We start from the raw sequence: 21,174 nt of genomic DNA, 5'->3' as shown, positions 1-21,174 counted from the left end.
GTCTGCTGGGATAAGCAGTACCACCAAAGGGACATGAGGGGACGCTCACACTAACTGCAGCTCCCGAGAGGCCACACAGTGAGGACAACTGACCCGACCGCAGCCTCCCCAGTGCTGGCACCACACTTCTCTATAAAACCCGATAGTTCCCACAGCCAGAGGTTGTCTGCTTTTAGACCTTAAATTTGACCTGCAGCAAGCTTCTGCACCATTACTGAACTTTTCTAAGTAGTGGTAAGTTGTGTGTGCATGCATGGGAGACAACTTAAGGGCTCCCGTAAATGGAATTCCCCTCCAAGCCAGGAGTTGGCGCCATTTTCTGACCTTTTCTCTCTTTCTGACTCTGCAGACCGGGTGATTGACAGCCCAACTATCACTGATGTCATCTCTGGACCCGCCCCTTCCTGCCATCCTCTTTCCTAAACCAGCAAACCAGTTTGGTTTGGACTTTTATCTTTAATGACATCCCCGCCACTAACTGCATTTTAATTTGCACCAAAAAATTCTCAAAACATACGTGGTTACCAAGGTGCTTCCCCAGCTCTTTATCTGTGTTCTTTATGTCAGTTTTCCGTTGTTATTTTCTATTGTTGGTGCTATCTAGCACATTTTTTGTTTATTTTTGGTGCCAATTGAACAGGGGAACCCAGTTGATGCCCCAACAATTTGAAGTGACCCGTGCTGTTGTGTCATGTGGGTCACAGTAGACATTTCAGATGTTGTCCTTTATGTTGCATATCAGTGCTTTTGTAATTACTCCCTACTTTGTTTTTTATAGTCGACCCAATTAGGATACATTCAGAACAGCATCGGCAGATGGACTCCATACACTGGTAAAATCAGGAGAGGGTCCACCATCAGAGGCATTCAGGGGGGGTGTTCAGGGGCCTGAGACGATCAAAATGTTTGCCAACTGCCTCCTCTCTCATTGAAACGATGGATTATTGCTGTGCATAAATGACCAAGGGGGGGGCACCTGCTCACCAAATTGAAAAAAGGGGGAACCCCCCCACACACACACACACTCTCGATGAAACAATCTAGTATCCTCACGCATAAATTACCAAGGGGGCCTGGGAGGGGATGAAGAGATCAAATCTCGTACAGAACTCCAAAGTGAGAAATACCGTGACACATTAAATGAGACAGCGTCCGCCGAATGCATTGTTAAAAGTACAAGCAACTGTCTGTTAAGGAGCAAAGTCACCCAGGGGTCTGAGGAGCAGGGGTTCTTAATCCGGCCTTAGGTGAAATACCATTATATCCATACCAGGATGGACTCATGTTTCCTAACTTGAACAGATAGATAGATAGATAGATAGATAGATAGATAGATAGATAGATAGATAGATAGATAGATAGATAGATAGATAGATAGATAGATAGATAGATAGATAGATAGATAGATAGATTATAGATACTTTATTAATCCTAAAATGAAATTCCCATACTTCAGTAGCAGCATACTGATAAAGAACAATATTAAATTAAAGAGTGATAACAATGCAGGTATAACAGACAATAACTTTGTATAATGTTAACGTTTACCCCGGTGGAATTGAAGAGTCACATAGTGTGGGGTCTCCTCAGTCTGTCAGTGGAGCAGGATGGTGACAGCAGTCTGTCTGTCGCTGAAGCTGCTCCTCTGTCTGGAGATGATCCTGTTCAGTGGATGCAGTGGATTCTCCATGATTGACAGTTGCCTGCTCAGCGCCCGTTGCTCTGCCACGGATGTCAGACTGTCCAGCTCCGTGCCTACAATAGAGCCTGCCTTCCTCACCAGTTTGTCCCTCTTCTTTATGCTGCCTCCCCAGCACACCACCGTGTAGTAGAGGGTGCTCGCCACAACCGTCTGATAGACTTATTGCTTATTGCAGATGTTGAAGGACACCAGTCTTCTAATGAAGTATAGTCGGCTCTGTCCTCTCTTACACAGAGCATCAGTATTGGCAGTCCAGTCCAGTTTGTCATCCAGCTGCACTCCCAGGTATTTATAGGTCTGCATCTTCTGCACAGTCACCTCTGATGATCACGGGGTCCATGAGGGGCCTGGTCCTCCTAAAATCCACCACCAGCTCTTTGGTTTTGCTGATGTTCAGGTGTAAGTGGTTTGAGTCGCACCATTTAACAAAGTCCTTGATTAGGTTCCTATACTCCACCTCCTGCCCACTTCTGATGCAGCCCACCATAGCAGTGTCGTCAGTGAACTTTTGCACGTGGCAGGACTCCGAGTTGTATTGGAAGTCTGATGTATGTTGGCTGAACAGGACCAGAGAAAGTCCAGTCCCCTGTGGCGCTCCTGTGCTGCTGACCACAATGTCAGACCTGCAGTTCCCGAGACGCACATACTGAGGTCTGTCTGTAAGATAGTCCACGATCCATGGCACCAGGTATGAATCTACTCCCATCTCTATCAGGTAATGACTGTATAAAGCTAGAATGTCCCACCACCTGCACACCAGTTAAAGCCACTGACCCGTCAGAAATGCAAACCACTCATCCGCAGTGAGCGGACTACAGACACGTAGTAAGACAGGAGTCATAAGCCACTGTTCAAGAAGATGACCCCCATGTCCCCCAGGGGGAAGCACAATATGACAGGAGTTCAAGCCTCTGACCTGAACTACCAAATGACAAATGGGGACATCACAAACATAAGTCATCCAACAAATGAGGTGGCGATTCCCCACTGGACTGTCCTGCCGGGGTCTGTCATTGATACATCACTCATGGGTCACACCTGAGCAGCTGGCTATGGCAGGCAGAAGGTTCATCTTCACAAGGCACATCATCTGGACATTGACTGAACGGAAGTCTCTCTTATTAGCGCAAGTCGATTCCCTCGGTGCTCGGTGCTTTGACCCGTCTTACATGAGCCTTTATTGTACGTACAGAAAACTGGCCGAATCTTTTTCAGATTTAGTCAAACGAGCCGTGAGTTAGCTGGATTATGGCAGCAAACATAGCAGGCGTTATTCAGGCAGTTAAACGCAAACAGCAGTCTGTGAAGAGACATGTTGAGTGTCCATGGATTGTTATTCATCCGAGAATGAAAAGACCAGGAGATGGTAACAAGGTCGGAGACTTAAGAGGGGTCAAAGTCAGGAGATCAGGAATTAACCAGGCAAGCAGGCGTCAGAGGGCAAGCCATTAATCAGAAAAAGCGAGAGTCAAAATGCCAAACCAAACCTACCGCTAGGGGCTACTTGGAAAATAAACTTACTATGCTACATGAAACAAAATGTCGTTTACCCACCGCAGACTGACACCGGTGTAAATTTGTAATGTACCCAGCAAGACGTCACAAATGGGCCGGCGAAGTCATGAGGCTCGAGACATTGAATAAAACTAAAACGTTGCACAATGAATCAAAATTAAACGTAGACAAGAAAAACACAATAAGGACAATTCACATACAACATGCCACGTATCTGCTGTTACACCACCTGAAACGAGCCAGCAGTGATGGACCCACGCGGGTGCCCAGGTGTGAGCGGGTTATCTGCCTTGAGCGCTGGCCGCGCCTGAGAGGTCAGCTCTGCCATGCTCTGCTGTGGGGTTTACCTTTTGTTTCTTGTCCCTTTGGAATTTGTGTCTGAGTGTTAAAGCCTGGGCCTTATTGAAGGATTCAGGCCTCGCGATCCAGTAATCGATATAATACTAGCCGTCCCTTGCAGCTCTGCCCACGTAGAAGTGAAACAGGACAGTGAGGAGGGCTCTGCCCGGTCCAGTACTCCTGATGTCACGAAAGCCCGCAGCCTCCGTCTCGGATTATCATGAATTTGTCACTCCTGCAAGCAAACTATGATTCTTAGCAGGATGAGAGAAGTCACAAAATCAACTGGAATGTTCAAGAAAATTCTAGAAAAAAACTCGATCTAAATCCGTTAAATTAGTTCTCTCGTTCGCTAACTAAGTGGAGGTAAGGAACGCCTCGAGGCTGGCGCAGGAGTGAGGAGGGTCCTGCCCTCTTCCCCTTGGCCCACATACATTGGGTTATATATATTATATATATATATATAGTGTCCCCCAGCTGAAGAAAAAATTATTCTTTTTATTTTATTTTTACACATGCCTCTGTTGCCAGTCTGTGCCAGGTCGGGCACCTATATAGTGCCTTTCACAAGAGATAAGCTGGTTTTTGCCTGTCTAGCAGCTACAATTAAAGGCAGCTTGCCTTCAGGTGAAAGCATTTGTCTTACAATTAAAGGACACTCACTTGTACCACCTGGGCAGTTAAGTGAAAAAACTCTAACAGCAGCTGGCATCCACCAACGCTATTATCAACACGTCTGCTGATGTCTCTCACAACACGCCCATCGATATCTCTCGTGACACACCCTGCATCTTCATTATCAGAACGCACATTAATGACAGTCAGTTTATTGACTCACAGAGAAACAGCAACACCGCACATGAGTTACAAATGAAGATGACTCCAAGTTTGATGTAACTGGTTTCATTTCTACATTGGGACGGCATTGGTTGTATTTAGCGTTAATCTTTGCGATACGCTACCTGCTGGAATAAAGCATAGTAGTAATAATAACATGCACTGCGTTTTTCATTCCACTCGATGGTGTATCACAAACATTAGCACTGTCTGGTATCCGTCCTTGCCCGGGTGTAACACAGCAGCAATTTAAAGTGCATCCGGAAAGTATTCACAGCGCTTCATCACTTTTTCCACATTCTGCTATGTTACAGCCTTATTCCAAAATGGATTGAATTCACTTTTTCCTCAGAATTCTACACACAACACCCCATAATGACAACATGAAAAAAGTTTACTTGAGATTTTTGCAAATTTATTAAAAATAAAAAAACTGAGAAATCACATGTCCATAAGTATTCACAGCCTTTGCCATGAAGCTCCAAATTGAGCTCAGGTGCCTCCTGTTTCCCCTGATCATCCTTGAGATGTTTCATTGGAGTCCACCTGTGGTCAATTCAGTTGATGTGACATGATTTGGAAAGGCACACACCTGTCTATAGAAGGTCCCACAGTTGACAGTTCATGTCAGAGCACAAACCAAGCATGAAGTCAAAGGAATTGTCTGTAGACCTCCGAGACAGGATTGTCTCGAGGCACAAATCTGGGGAAGGTTAAAGAAAATGTCTGCTGCTTTGAAGGTCCCAATGAGCACAGTGGCCTCCATCATCCGTAAGTGGAAGAAGTTCGAAACCACCAGGACTCTTCCTAGAGCTGGCCGGCCATCTAAACTGAGTGATCAGGGGAGAAGGGCCTTAGTCAGGGAGGTGACCAAGAACTCGATGGTCACTCTGTCAGAGCTCCAGAGGTCCTCTGTGGAGAAAGGAGAACCTTCCAGAAGGACAACCATCTCTGCAGCAATCCACCAATCAGGCCTGTATGGTAGAGTGGCCAGACGGAAGCCACTCCTTAGTAAAAGGCACATGGCAGCCCGCCTGGAGTTTGCCAAAAGGCACCTGAAGGACTCTCAGACCATGAGAAACAAAATTCTCTGGTCTGATGAGACAAAGATTGAACTCTTTGGTGTGAATGCCAGGCATCACGTTTGGAGGAAACCAGGCACCGCTCATCACCAGGCCAATACCATCCCTACAGTGAAGCATGGTGGTGGCAGCATCATGCTGTGGGGATGGAACTGGGAGACTAGTCAGGATAAAGGGAAAGATGACTGCAGCAATGTACAGAGACATCCTGGATGAAAACCTGCTCCAGAGCGACTCGACTGGGGCGGGTTCATCTTTCAGCAGGACAACGACCCTAAGCACACAGCCAAGATATCAAAGGAGTGGCTTCAGGACAACTCTGTGAATGTCCTTGAGTGGCCCAGACTTGAATCTGATTGAACATCTCTGGAGATCTTAAAATGGCTGTGCACCGACACTTCCCATCCAACCTGATGGAGCTTGAGAGGTGCTGCAAAGAGGAATGGGCGAAACTGGCCAAGGATAGGTGTGCCAAGCTTGTGGCATCATCTTCAAAAAGACTTGAGGCTGGAATTGCTGCCAAAGGTGCATCGACAAAGTATTGAGCAAAGGCTGTGAATACTTATGTACATGGGATTTCTCAGTTTTTTATTTTTAATAAATTTGCAAAAACCTCAAGTAAACTTTTTTCACGTTGTCATTATGGGGTGTTGTGTGTAGAATTCTGAATTATGAATTTAATCCATTTTGGAATAAGGCTGTAACATAACAAAATGTGGAAAAAGTGATGCACTGTGAATACTTTCTGGATGCACTGTACATGTGTCAATGTCACTCATGGCGACTGGCGTCCATAAGAATACCATTTAAAAGTAGTTAATAAAACCTAAAATGAATTCTTCTTCAGGTGATGCGCAATAACAACATGAGAAAGAGATTAAATGACAAAGGGCACAATGGAAGAAAGTGGAGCTAGATTGTTGAATGAGCAAAGACAGCCAGAAAAGAAACAGGGAAGTGAGGGCTACAATGTCCGATGAACAAAGGCAACAAGAAGCACAAAGAAAGAGGGACGTGGGGGCTACAAGACAGATGTGGGAGGGGGGCTACCAATGAACAGTGAAAGAGGAATGGCAGCTGCTAGCATATCCGGGAAGCACAGGCTCCTTAAATGCATAACATGATTGAAACAGACAGACTGGTGCTTTAATTAAGGTGGACATATAGTGTTAATAATAAATTAAACACAGTGAAACAATAAATAAAATGACAAAAATAATGAAAAATAAAATTAATAAAAATGATGATAATTAAGAAATAAAATAAGGTTGTTTTGATCCGTGCACTAGAAAACAATAACTGTCTCAATAAAATTAAAAAAAGTAAAAGTCTGAGAAGTACTGCTCGGGCTTGGTCCACAAAATGTTTGATGGTGCTTTTAGCAGCTTATGAAACGTCAAGTGTGACAGGAAAAAGACCACCAAGAAGCCATAGAGTTAAATGACGGGTTTTAAAGGCTTTAAACGATTCAATTGATTGGCGCTAAATTGATTAGCGATTCCTGCGCTATCTGGTCATCTGTTGGTTGGGTGAAGCCAGAAATTGCAAACTGGGGGGGTTTTGGGCGTTCTGGAAACAATTGGGTGGGCAAGCAACAAGCCGTTCTCTGGTAACCCTTGAGCTGCTCGGTTTATTGACTTTGAGCTGAGCCACTAAAATAATGTCTGATAAATATGACAAAAAGAAAAAAAAAACGCTGGTGCCGTCGCTTTGAATCTTATCAATTATTTTTTTTTACTGCGGGTTAAGGAGCGAATAAACAATGAAGATTCCGAATTTTAGAGAAGGACCGCAGCCCGTTAGGATCGGAGTCTGACTGACACCCGTCAAGGTGCGAGCGCATCCTCACACAATCCCCGCCTCCCATTTCTCGAGTGATGTTATGAAGTCTCGCGTGATTCTACGTGAAAAATGACGTCGGCGGGCGAATAGGAAGTGCTGATCCTCACGGTGTAGACAAGTAGTCGGAGAGAGCAACTGGGAGTTCGCAGGGTCTTAAAGTGAGTGTGCAGTTTCTTTATATTTTTTTACTAAAGTAGCTTAGACGCGCTCTTCTTTGTTGAGTGGTCGCTCGCTTCCGTCGCTACCTATGAAAATAAACGGTGGGTTTGCTGTCATACTGTGATTTGTTTCATTTCTTTCTCTTAGTCGATTGCATTGACTTGTCTCGTCACTGGTCAGCTGCTTCTGCTTCTTGAGTCTAGACTGTAAATGGGGGAACCCATGAGTTGTCTGTGCTGAAAAGTCCACAGCCGTAGGCATCACTTGGGTAGAACACGACTGTCCCCTGTGCAAGTTGGTGGTGCACCGTCGTGGAGGATCAAGCAGCGCCGGTGGCTCGGTCTTGTGTCCAAGCGAACAAAGCTTCACTGCGCTGTCCATATACCGCAGAGGTGTACGAGCAATAACATGCGGATTTTAGGAAATCCTAACAATGTATACATTGTGTTTGCTTTAAATATATCGTATAACATGATGAATCCATAAAGAATAACAGTTGTCATTAGCACGCAAAATCGTGTAACAAAGGACAATTAGAAGCCATTTCTAAACGTGTATAGATTGCACACTGAAGACTGAATGCTCAGTAAATGAAATTACATTTTAAGGAGCAACAGAAAAAGCAGTTCGACCCCTGGAAGAGGTCTTGTAGAGTCCATGCCACAGTGGGCTGGAGCTGAGCTGATGGCATATCGTATTACGCAGGTAGTCGTAACGTTTTGGCTCATCAGTGTATACACACACTATAGAAAAAAGTCTGCAGTCATTTATTTATTTCTTTATTTCTACCAACATTTTGTTTATATCAGAGATGTATTGTTTTATTCCTTGGTTCTGACCAATGCAAGACCCTGAACTGAACCGAACAGTTGCCCAAAATCTTTGCCTCAAAGTGTTTTGCTACTTGGCTCAGGGTGGAATAATGTGGTCTGGATAATATTGATCTTGTGTTTATTATTGGTATCTCTTGTTTTATTTTTGGTTTAATAAAGGAGAAATGGACTTATGAAAAGAATAATTTAAATGTCAGAACTACATTCAAGCATTTAAGTTTGTGAATGCTTATGGTCTTTATTTTTCATTTTCTCTAAGATGTAATGTGATTATCCAGCAATCATGGCTACACCACCAATGAGTGGCGCGGGGGTGCCTTCTGGAACCTTCCCTGTGCAGCAAGCAGCTCGTGAGGTCAATACAGCCTCCCTGTGCCGCATCGGTCAGGAGACCGTTCAGGACATCGTTTTCAGGACCATGGAAATCTTTCAGCTGCTCAGAAACATGCAGGTCAGGAATTTCTGGAGCTAAGTGGGAAATGCTGCTGTGAGAGCAGAGTGTCTCGCCAGCTTTGTAAAATTTTCACAAAGTATTCAGTGCCCGAATTGAATTTGTGGTTTGGGGGAATTCTCTTTGAATGTAAAAACAAATGAAAAGGGGTTTGCTTTATTGGTTTATAAAGAATGATGTGATCGTCATGGACCACCTGATTTATCGCCACATGTGCATATACTAAAGTTACTTACATATGCTTTTGTTCAGTTGCTAAAAAATAAACAACAACAACTTTTATTTCTATAGCACATTTTCATACAAACAGTAGCTCAAAGTGCTTTATATAACAAAGAATAGAAAAATAAAAGACACTGTAAGAAAATAAAATGAGTCAACATTAATTAACATAGAATAAGAGTAAGGTCCAATGGCCGGGGGGACAGAAAAAACAAAAAAAACTCCAGACGGCTGGAGAAAAAAATAAAATCTGTAGAGATTCCAGACCATTAGACTGCCCAGTCCCCTAAATACTGCTTAGAATCAATACTAAAAAATTGGGAGTGGTCTCCCCTTGACTTTCTCGTATACGGAGATGGATGTGTGAGGAATAAACGCACAAGACAATGATTATGTTTTTATATTATGTACATTAAAGAACCATCAACAACAGTTCAATTCAGATTAATAATATATTGAACAATTATTATAAAAGTAAAGTTGAATAAATCGGCCTCTGGAGCTGCATGAATAAAAGGTAAAGTACCACTTCCGGTAAGCAGAAATAGCTCCAAAGTTGATAGAAATCAACGTTTTATACCTAATATTTGTATGCAAAATTTGGTTGACCTAAGTGAAAGCGTACTCAAAAAAAGTTATGGTATTTATACACACAGACATAATTCTAAAAATGGTGTTTTCGGACTCCGGGAGGCCTAAACGATTCATCAAAGTCTCGACATCAAATTTTTGGACAATTGCAATACTTTCCCTTCGTATACGAGAAAGTCAGGGAAGTCTAAAACGGCGAGAGTCATCAAATTAAAAAAAGTTTAAAAAGTCAAACCTAGTTAGACTAGTCACGCAGTGTTTCCCAAACTCGGTCCTGAGGGACCCCCCGTGGCTGCAGGTTTTTGTTCCAACCAGATTCCTAATCAGTGACGACACCTCATTTAATTAGCTGCTATTATTTCTCTTTTATTCAACATTCAGAAAAGCACAGCAGCATGATTTTAACATTTATAAGACATTTAGAAATATTTCTGCTTTTGCTATCTATTTAAATGCTTAACTCTCTTTTGTTGATTTCATTATAGTTTGTCTTTTTGTCTCTTTTTCCCCCCTGCGTTTGTATCTTATTAATGACAATTAAAAAATGAGCAGAGCGGACACCCAGGCAAACAACACTGAATAATCAAAGGCTGCAACTACTTTATAGTCAGACCCACTAATTAGTAAATACAAATAATTAGTAGGACCGTGTCTGCATGGGGTTCCTCCCACAGTCCAAAGACATGCAGGTTAGGTGCATTGGCGATTCTAAATTGTCCCGTGTGGGTGTGTGTGCCCTGTGGTGGGCTGGCACTGTTTCCTGCCTTGCGCCCTGTGTTGCCTGGGATTGGCTCGAGCAAACCCCGTGACCCTGTAGTTAGGTTATAGTGGATTGAATAATGGATAGATGGATGGATAAAAAGTAGGATGAAAATCAAGATGAAAATATTGTTAAAATACATTATTCCTATATAACTGCTTGGTACATTTTAATAGTTTTTTCTTTAGCAAACTTAGTTTTCTAATTTCTGTATTGTTCCCTAAACACAGAACTTGGGAAATAACACATCACTTAATTAGCCCGGGAGTTCAATTAAAAACAGAAGCTGCCTGGAACAAAAACCTGCAGCCACGGGGGGTCCCCAGGGCCGAGTTTGGGAAACACTGGAGTAGTGCAACGTGGATTAGCACATACCAAGGTCATTCAGGATATTTTCATTTATACAAACTGTTTAAAGTGGTTTTTATAACGGCACACTTTCCTGGTCAGGCTTGTCTGCAGGGACAATTGCTGATTTTCACACTGTTTAAAAACACAGACATCAGCCTCCATTTTGGCCTTTCGTCCACTCAACCCAGGTGTTTTAAACCCCTGAAAGCCGCGACGTTTGAAAGCGCCCTCCCAGAGCCGTATATTGCTAAAAACGTTGCAGTGTGGATCGGTGAAAACAGATTTTTAAAGATGCAGACTCTAATCGTGCACTGATTAGTTTGTACTTACTACATGGCCTTTCCCAGACTGTAAAGGCTCATTACATTGTCTTATTCATTGTGATTATATAACATTACGTCTATTTATTATTTATTTTATTTATGTTCATATATTTTATTTCTATTTATGTTATTTGTATGTTTTCTTTTATTCTATGATTATAAAGCACTTTGGCCGCAGCATTCCTATGTCGTTTGAAATGTGCTGTATAAATAAATTGACATCATTGTGTCCCTCATGGAAGAGAACCATATTTCTTTTGATTTTTTTTTTATTGAATTTATTAAAAACGTATAACATTCCGTAAAATAGAGTCAAAACTTAACAGAACTAAATTCAAATCAACTCCCATCCATGAGAAAGAGAGGAAGGCCAACCGCCAGAGTGAAACAATTGAGAGTAGTAATGAGAGAAAGGAATCCTACCCATCAATATAAAAGCGTATTCTAAAATGTTATTGTTCAGATCCTGCCAGGTTTTAAAAGCTCTGCACGGATCCTCTTAAGTGAGAATTTGATTTTTTTCCAATTTCAAATAGTATATAACATCAGTTACCCACTGACTTAACAGAGGTGGGTGAGGATTCCTCCAGCTGAGCAAGACCAGTTTACGTGCCAGTAGTAAAGTAAATCACAGTTTATTTGTCCTTCTCCACTTTAAGCCACTCTGTGAGCCCACCAGACACAGCTGTTAGTGGATTAGGAGGGATTGTGACACCAAGGCAGTCTGATAGGCATTTAAACATTTTTGTCCAGAAAGATGTTAATAGAAAACCGTATTCCAACATAGTGGACCGAGAGGAGTTGCGTTCCATGACAGTTGTACAGTTTCAATGCTGCATACGTTTGCAAAAGGCAAATAATTTTACCAGTCACTACAGCAGAGGCCCACCAATCAGTCCTGGAGGGCCGAAGTTCTAACCCGGGTGCTTTAATTAGAAAGCAATTCTTGCCGATAATTAAATGTCATGGCTTGTCGGTGCTTTAACTCTGCTATGTCAGGTCATTCTCATATCCTGGATTTTTTTCCCCTTTCTAAGGAGATCATCCAAATGATTTGAAGGCTAAAATGGAGGAGTAATTCTCAGTCCTTCACTTTTTTCTCTTCAGTTTCCTTCCAAGTATTTAATTAAACCCAATAGTGCACGATAAACACACACGAGTGTAAATGATAACAATATGGAGAAATGCTGGTCTCTTTTGTCATTTGCATTTTATTGCTAACTAAAAACCAAGAATTCAGCGGTTTCAGACTAAAATAAACAATAAGCGTTTAAAATCTTAACAAGTGAGACCACTAAAGCGAAGCACAAGTGTTACTTGAGCAATAAGTGCTTCTTATTAAGCAACTAGGTTGGAACAAAAACCTGCAGCCACTGCGGCCCTCCAGGACTGGGATTTAGGACCCCTGCACTACAATTTTACAGTAAATCCTGCAGCTGGTGGCGTAGCCATTCCTTCAATCAGCACGCCTGCTTTTCCTGTTTCTGCGGATGCGTCCGTGCCCAGTGGAGGCTACGGTTGTGTCTTCTGCATTATCGGTCTTTTTAGTGTTGGCGGAGATACTTTTGTTAACGGTGTGAAAATGCTGGTGTGGGTCGAGATTGTTTTAGTTTAAAAACGGCATTTTTAAAATGTAGTATTGTGGACGTAGCCTTACTGATTTTATGAATGATTGTCAATAACAACACTTACTGAAGCGTAAGATTTAATGGAAATTCATTTCAATTTCAAAGGGCACCAACTACGGATGCTTTTTTTTTTTTTTTCTCCAAATCTTTTTCCTTTTCTAACATTTGTCCCAACTTTAAAGCCATCTTTAAAATCGGATAAATCGAAGATGACTGCGTTATTTCAGGACTCCAGTTAAACAGCTGTGCTCAGTCCCTTTCAAGATGCCACATTTAAGTTTTTTCAGTCTGAGTTATTGCTTATGCACGTGTACATTTAGCAGGACTGGACTTAAATGCTTTAATTACTAATAACTAGAGATTGCATCTCATTCACTCCCATAACCTGAACAACTTATAGGTAAGTAAAGCCGTGTGTCATCAGCATAACTGTAGCCACTTGCCTTGTGTTTTAAAATAATCTGGCCTAATGGAAGCTTGTAGATTAAAAAGAACAGGCTCGGAATAAATCCTTATGGTATACCATATGCCAAAATTGTCACATTTTAGGTGACAAACATAGTGAAAGCACAAGAACCAAGTGACCAGCACTAATTCTTTGGTTGATGATTAGTTTATTTGCCCCGCTAACTGTACGTATTTGTGATTTTTGTGCTCTTGTTAATATATCGCTTGTTGTACCATTAAGGGAGATTTTGCCTAATACTTCAAATATGAGCCATGCCACACATTTGTATATAAAATATAGAATTTCTGAAACACCAAATAAGTAACATTTGTTTTAGAATGAACACGTGGAGCATCTTGTGTCGTAATAGTTGTAGGCTAGCCCCTGGTACAGAATAAGGTTGAATTTGCTACAAATGTACCTGGCACTGCCAATGATGAATTTCCTCAGCATGCTTCATTTTTCCTTCTATTCTTGATGGCAAATTGAAGACTTAAGTGCCAATTTAAGTGAAAAATTAAAGAAACGTACAAAGTGACTGCAACACTAGAGTGGAGACCAGAAGAGCTGCTCAGGAAGCAGCAAGCTCATCAACCTCCGAGCAAACGAATGATCAACATTCAGAGGAAGAAAACTAGGAATGCTCAAATCAAGTGTATTCACTGCACGTTATCGTGCAGTACGCCATTACTGGTATACGGTAATCTCTCCTCGATTGATAGGTTAAAATCCGCGAAGTAGAAACCATATGTTTGTATGGTTATTTTTATATATTTTAAGCCCTTATAAACTCTCCCACATTGTTAACATTATTAGAGCCCTCTAGACATGAGATAACACCCTTTAGTCAAAAGTTTAAACTGTGCTCCATGACAAGACAGAGATGACAGTTCTTTCTCACAATTAAAAGAATGCAAACATATCTTCTCTTCAAAGGAGCGCCGTCAGGCGCAGAGAGTGTCAGAGAGAGAGAAGCAAACAATCAAAAAATTAATACGTGCTGTTGGGCTTTTTAAATATGCGCACCGCGATAAAGCAGCCGCAAAGAAGAGAGCAATGTGAAGGTAGTCTTTCAGCATTTTTTAGAGTAGCGTCCGTATCTTCTAGGCCTCTGCAAACAGCCCCTCTGCTCACACCCCCTCCGTCAGGAGCAGATCATGTCAGAGAGAGTGAGAGAGACAGAGAAAAGCAAACAATCAAACACCGCTCGGGAAGCACATCGTATATCATTGAGGAGTTTTATTTAATACGTTAATACATGCTCTGATTGGGTAGCTTCTTAGCCATCCGCCAATAGCGTCCCTTGTATGAAATCAACTGGGCAAACAAACTGAGGAAGCATGTACCATAAATTAAAAGACCCATTGTCCGCAGAAATCCGTGAACCAGCGAAAAATCCGTGATATATATTTAGATATGCTTACATTTAAAATCCGCGATGGAGTGAAGCCGCGAAAGTCGAAGCGCGATATAGCGAGGGATCACTGTATAATATTGGTAGTTTTTTTTTAATTAAGCTTTATTTCAGATAGATACATTACATTACAGAACCAATACGATGAGGCTGACAGCCTTGTTACAATGTGACAGCTTGTAATTATAAGCATTTTTCTTTTATGCCGTATGCATTATTGATACATTAATAAAATATGTACAAAAATGTTTATTTTAAGGAAATCTTATTTATTTTAGTATTTTTACGTTCCACGATCAAGAAGCCTATAGAATTTCATATTGTTAATTTAAATATGAACAGTTAACGCCTGTTATCTATAGTTTAATTATCAAAATACACTTAAGACTTCTAAGCATTTGGTAATGCAAGAGTTTAGTGTAAATTTATTTAAAGGGTAAAGGAAAAAAATTCTGAATTGGCATCGGCTGATCAAGTAACATTAAAACTGGTCATCTGCCTTCAAATACCCGATAAGAGCATCCCTATCAAAATCTTAGACTGGCAGAGTTCTTCAAAAAAATAACTAAACAAGAATCCATTACCACTTTGCAAAACACTACATTTTTTTAAATAGTTGTTTATTTGCGATGTTAGTGCGACCATTAAGGGCTTTGTGCTGTTTTTACTTTGCCCATCTCTCATCACGTGGCTGCAGCACTGTTAGGATTGTCAAGCAGTTGCATCAGAAGAGGCGGCACATGAAAGGAGGGTCCAGCAGTGAGGCGGTTCTCAAGACCTCGCACAGTGTGTCAGTTTTGAAGTATTGAACATTTCAACATGATTAAGTCAAATCTGCCTTTTTTAGTACACTTTTTTTTTTTTTTTCTTCTAAAATTACCCTTGTTCATTTTTCACAGCTGCCCAATGGTGTAACTTATCATTCAAGTACACATCAGGATCGCCTGGGAAAACTTCAAGAACACCTACGGCAATTATCAGTCCTGTTTAGAAAGCTCAGACTGGTGTATGACAAGTGCAATGAGAACTGTGCTGGCTTGGATCCTGTTTCTACAGACGTATGTACCTCTGTTCAATTTGTTCTTTTTTCTGTGTTTATCATTATTGTCACTTCAGTAGCCTGGTGACAGTCATGGTTTGCTGTATTTTTTTTTATTTTTTTAGAATTACTAAGGAAAACAATATTGAGAAAATGAGAGGCGTCTAAGTCGCAATCCCTTCACATTTGCCTAATGTACAGTTGCATTTTGTGGAATTTAGGCTCCATATTGATCTCAGTATCACAATTCAACATCATGTGTTCAAAGCTTCCAGGATGTTCTGTGGTCACGCCATTGCTGCTGCTCTGACATACACATTGGTTTGACTGTTTAATCCAGAGCTTGGTTTTTATGTGATGGTTTAGGTAGTTGTGGCCTGTGCAAAGAAAGCCTAAAGAAAGTTTAAAAAAAAAAAAAAAGTGGTATAAATAAAGAATATTTTGAAAAAAGTCAAAGACTGACATCACTTGTTACATGCAGGCATCAAACTTGGTAATGTAATTACAGCAGACTGTATGATCCTGGCTTTGATTCATCTTAAATCATGAGTTAGTCCTTATTCAAATTTAATTCAATTTTCTTTATATCAAGCTATGCAAAAGTTTGATAATAAATTCAGGTCCTGAAATAACATCATGTTGTCTTCGAAAGGCTCTGGTAACTTTATTAAGTTAGAGTAAAACAAATTTTCCACTCACACCATTTGACAAGCAAAACTCAACTCAAACCTGATGTCACTATTACAGTATGTGTTAACACAATTAATGAAATAATATTTGAATAATGTACTTTGGAACGGTGGCACAGTGGGTAGTGCTGCTGCCTCGCAGTTAGGAGACCCGATTTCGCTTCCCGGGTCTTCCCTGCGTGGAGTTTGCATGTTCTCCCCATGTCTTCGTGGGTTTCCTCCCACAGTCCAAAGACATGCAGGTTAAAATTCTAAATTGTCCCAAGTGTGTGCTTTGTGTGTGCTTAGTGTGTGTGTGCGCCCTGCGGTGGACTGGCACCCTGCCCGGGGTTTGTTTCCTGCCTTGCGCCCTGTGTTGGCTGGGATTGGCTCCAGCAGACCCCCGTGACCCTGTAGTTTGGATATAGCGGGTTGGATAATGGATGGATGGATGGACATTAGGGGACTACTGCAAACAATAAAATGTTAGTAAAGTAGTACATTTGTTCTAAGTGGCAGCATAGTAAAAGTTTCTTTTGGCACAGATCATTTACGCAGAAGAAATGTTGCAAATCTGAAACAAATTCTAAAAATGTTTAATATAAGCTTTGATTCTGCATGTTGTATTCAGGCAAAATGTACTTTATGTGTACCACATTACTGATGTTTTCTCATGACAGAATTAAGGTACATTAGACACTTGCATGGGAGCTCAAATGACACAGAGGCTAAAGAACGATGCCATAATGTGCCCAAGCAAAGTGATCTTTTGTCAGCATCGAGGTTTGGGCAGATGTGCAGAACTCGTGCGCCTCCTGTATGTTTTGCTTTCAGTGCACTACAGAAGTGCAGCATAAAATCCTTTTTTCAAAATCTCTTTTGTCTTCCTTTTAGGCCGGGGTTATACTTCACGCGACATGACGCAATCTGCATCGGACGCTCCTGCTACACAAGCGTTGCGCTGTTTATCCTTGTGCGCGTACTTTACGTAAATCTGGAGGAATCCACTAGGTGGCAGTGCGAGATATTATCACAGTAAGAACATGTTCGGCTTCTCTGTGTTGTGAATTGCCTGGAACACCCATTAAATTCCGCAATATCTCTAAAAAGGATGTTTAATGATTAAATCCATCAATCCAGAGATGTGTCCATTCCAGCAAGCATTGGGCATGAGTGAGAAACAATCCCTGGACGAGGCCTCAGCTCATCGCAAGGTGAATACAAGCACACACATACGCTAGCGTCATTTTAGCGGCACCAAATCCCCAAATCTGCATATCTTTGGAAGGAAACTGGAGCACATTGTGGAATCCAAGCAGGGAATACCAGTGACATGACTCCCTGCGAGACCGCAGTGCTACCGCTCCACCACCGTGTCACCCCATGTGTGTAATTATTAACAGTATTCATTATTTAAACAAAATTAACGATTTCTCTGTAAAATGTAACATACACACTTTAATGCATTTCGTCACGAAAGTGATATCAAGTATAAATCTAAGGATTCTAAATGTGCATTGAGTTGGAATATCATACATTTAATGTGTTCTGTGTGATGATCTATTGCTGCTTGCCATAGCGATTAAAAACTGGGATGATGTTTACGACGGTCGGCTTTAATGATAAAGTAAACTACGAGGTTAAAGTGGACAATTCGAGATTAAAGCCAAAATTTCCACTTTAATCACAAAATACACGTTTTCAGCAAGTCCTTAATTTTTACAGCGATGTAAATTATGTTGCTGTTGTGAAGTTGCAAAAAAAAAAAAAAAGACGGCACAAAAGATGGTATGTGAGACTTTTAAAATTTATCGTGGCGTCACGATCAGGAATATGCGACGCTTGAACATAAACCACCACGAATGCATCTGTATGTTGGCATTTTGCTCCACCACATCGAACCATTCATCAAACTCTGACGTCACATTCCGACTTTTAGCACACTGCGTCCCCCGACTTTTTGCTGGTACTACAACTCGTGCATGCGTCGCCTTAATTTCTGAGGACCTGCTCAGAGGACACGTAAAATGAACGCTGGAGAACGTGTGATAGCCATGATGCGGGTGTGTACGCGTTCTGAGCGTGAAGTATAAACCGGCCCTTATATTTCATATTTACAAGGCAGAGTAATTGATTACAGAATCATCGTAATGCAGTTCCATGTAAAAGTTTATGAGCACTTTGGTGTAATGAGGAGTGTTGAGGCACCTGCAGGTGTTAGGGTGAGGGGTAGGCTTAGGGTTAACCCTAAATTGATAAGGAAAATAAACACGATTCACAGCATTAAAGAGAATGTCTTTTCAGACAGAAGTCTGGTCCTGACTGCTTAAAATGGTGGAGCTTACGGTTATGCTGGTTTGCAGCAGGAAGAGGCAGGTCCAGGTGGACAGACAGAAAGACGGATATCGGAAGTAATGTAGATAGTTAAAAAGCTGTCAATATTCTGGTCTGCAGAGGCTGGAAAAGAGGAAATGTTATCCCAGAGTGCCAACCCCTGGAGTGGCAGTGAGTTGTCATTAGCAGAGTCCTAACACTGTCGCCTATGTGCACACATGTGACACTGGAGTTCTACGTTATTTACTCTTTTTACATATTAATAGACAGGAATTATCTGCCTAAAATAATAACAGCAGCGGGTATTCAACACAATATCTTCATGAGCTGTCTGAAGTATGGTGGACAAAGCATGAGGCTTTGGGCCATGAACAGCTTGCCGTCACAAAGACACTGATGCATTTGAAATTTTATTAAGAAAGTTTACAGGCGCATGTCACCTGAATGTTAATAGAAGTTTGGTGATGCAACAAAACTGTGGTCTGAAACACAGGCGTCAACAGGCCCAGTAAATCGCAGGCAGTGTGACGTAGTGGTGAAGACTTTGGAGGCTATGGGTTCAAATCTCGCTACTGACACGGTGTGAGGAAGTCACTTCACCTGCCTATTTTTGATTGGGGTTGGGGGACAAAAGAAATGTAAGTAAATGTAGATCAGATGTTGAAAGTTGCCTTAGATAAAGTTGTCAGACAAACATAGAAATACATAAAATAACAAAATGACTTAAACAGAACAAAGCTGGCATTCTACGATGGCCAAATCGGGGTCTAGACATTGGCTCATTTGAAATACTGTGGCCTGACCAGGCAGACATTGATGTTAGGAATCTTGGAGATCAAAATGAACTGATACAGCATTGTAAGGAGGAATGATTTTAAAATGGTCATTGTCTTACCTGCTTAATCCACAGCAGGGTCGTGAGGTTGGGTTCTGCAGTCTATTCTGGCTAACATAAGGGGTACAAGGCAAGAACAAACCCTGGAGAAGGTACCAGTCCATCGCAGGGAGAAAACACACAAACACACACACACACACACACACAGTAGGGCCAATGTAGTGTTGTTGGTTCTCCTAATCTGGATGGCTTTGGGCCACCGTGCCACCCTGGGTTGCCATTCTTCCCAGCTGTTGTGCAACTCTGATCAGCAGCTACAGGAAACATTTACTGGATGATGTTATTGCTAATGCATATTCTTACCATTTATTAAACAGACGTTTTCTAGTCTGGACGGTGAATTTTTAAACTATGTGTTCCGTATTGACCAGGAGAAGTCCAATTATCTCCATGTTATTCATTTAAGAGGCTTGTGTGATTCTTTGTGACTTAGCTGAAGATTTCACCACATCGTAAAGAGGAGTCAAGTTAGAGATCCAGGAAATTACCGAGCGTTAACACCGTTTTTGTTTTTTTAATTGTTACTATATATAACTTTTTTTTGTTTTTTGTCTTTTTTGAAAATGATAACCATAATTACTGCTTTATCTCAATCTCAGTCAGTCACTATCCTGGTATGTGATCTTGTATTGCTGTGAAAGAAACTGACGCTCAAGCCATCTGTTCACAAAATGAGATTTCTTTTTCATCAAATATGATATAATCATACAAACCAAATACTAAGTTATTAGATTGTCAATTTTGTTTCTTAATTTGACATCCAAGTAGTAATTTAATAGAGCACACCTGGGAGCAAGAAATGCTGCCGTGCAAGTCTGTTGACAGGCTGATGTCTCCAACAGCAAACCTGTAAAAATCAATGCGGAAAACGTTTATTTTAATTAATGGCTGTGCACATATGCAGTTTGCTTTAGACACCTGAATATTATAGAGTGGAAAATAATGCTTCACTCCGTTCATTCCTCCAGTTTGCACCCATGTTGAACTCTTCAAATTCCTTTTTTTTTATTTTTACAAAGTTTCATTTTATTTTGTGCAAAATGTGCACAATACTCTGAATTGTTCATTTGTTAGCAGGAACAGAAAATAACGAGATGCATTTTGTATTGTTCAAATTTTAGTAATTTTCAGAGAATCGTAGCCTGTATCATCCAGCAAAACACGTTAGTGTCTGCAATGAAGTGGCAAAGAGTAAGAATTCCAGTTTGTTACATACATTCCAAAGCCAATCGGATTTGGAATTGGAATATATATATACACACAGTGCTGTGAAAAAGTATTTGCCCCCTTGCTGATTTCTTTTTTTTTTTTTTTGCATGTTTGTCACACTTAAATGTTTCAGATCATCAAACAAATTTAAATATTAGACCCAGATAACCCAAGTAAACACAAAATGCAGTTTTTAAGTGATGATTTTATTTATTAAGGAAAAAAAAAAACTATCCAAACCTACATGGCCCTGCAATCAAATGTTTTCACATCGCTATGGAGGAATTTTGGCCCACTCTTCTTTGCAGAATTGTTTCAATTCAGCCCCATTGGAGGGTTTCCGGGCATGAATTGCTTTATTAAGACTGGATTCAAGTCCGGACTTTGACTCGGCCACTCCAAAACCTTCATTTTGTTTTTTTTAAGCCATTCAGAGGTGGACTTGCTGGTGTGTTTTGGATCGGTGTCCTGCTGCAGAACCCAAGTGCGCTTCAGCTTGAGGTCACGAACTGATGGCCGGACATTCTCCTTC

The 21,174-nt window shown here is 41.2% G+C and overlaps 1 protein-coding gene across 2 annotated transcripts in view; it reads left to right on the top strand.

Moving 5' to 3' along the window:
• Positions 1 to 7,378: 7,378 nt before the first annotated feature.
• The window catches only part of med30 (mediator complex subunit 30), an 80,275-nt gene continuing 66,479 nt past the window's right edge, over positions 7,379 to 21,174 (top strand). For both annotated transcript variants that reach the window (XM_039738176.1, XM_039738177.1), the window contains exons 1-3: positions 7,379 to 7,475; positions 8,569 to 8,760; positions 15,397 to 15,555. In XM_039738176.1, coding sequence (XP_039594110.1) covers positions 8,593 to 8,760; positions 15,397 to 15,555 — 327 coding nt within the window. In that variant the 5' untranslated portion in view covers positions 7,379 to 7,475; positions 8,569 to 8,592. The remainder of the gene's footprint in view (positions 7,476 to 8,568; positions 8,761 to 15,396; positions 15,556 to 21,174) is intronic.

This window comes from Polypterus senegalus, chromosome 16 (assembly GCF_016835505.1).
Source record: "Polypterus senegalus isolate Bchr_013 chromosome 16, ASM1683550v1, whole genome shotgun sequence".
NCBI classification, from domain to species: Eukaryota; Metazoa; Chordata; class Cladistia; order Polypteriformes; family Polypteridae; genus Polypterus; species Polypterus senegalus.
This window is presented reverse-complemented; position numbering and strand designations above follow the sequence as displayed.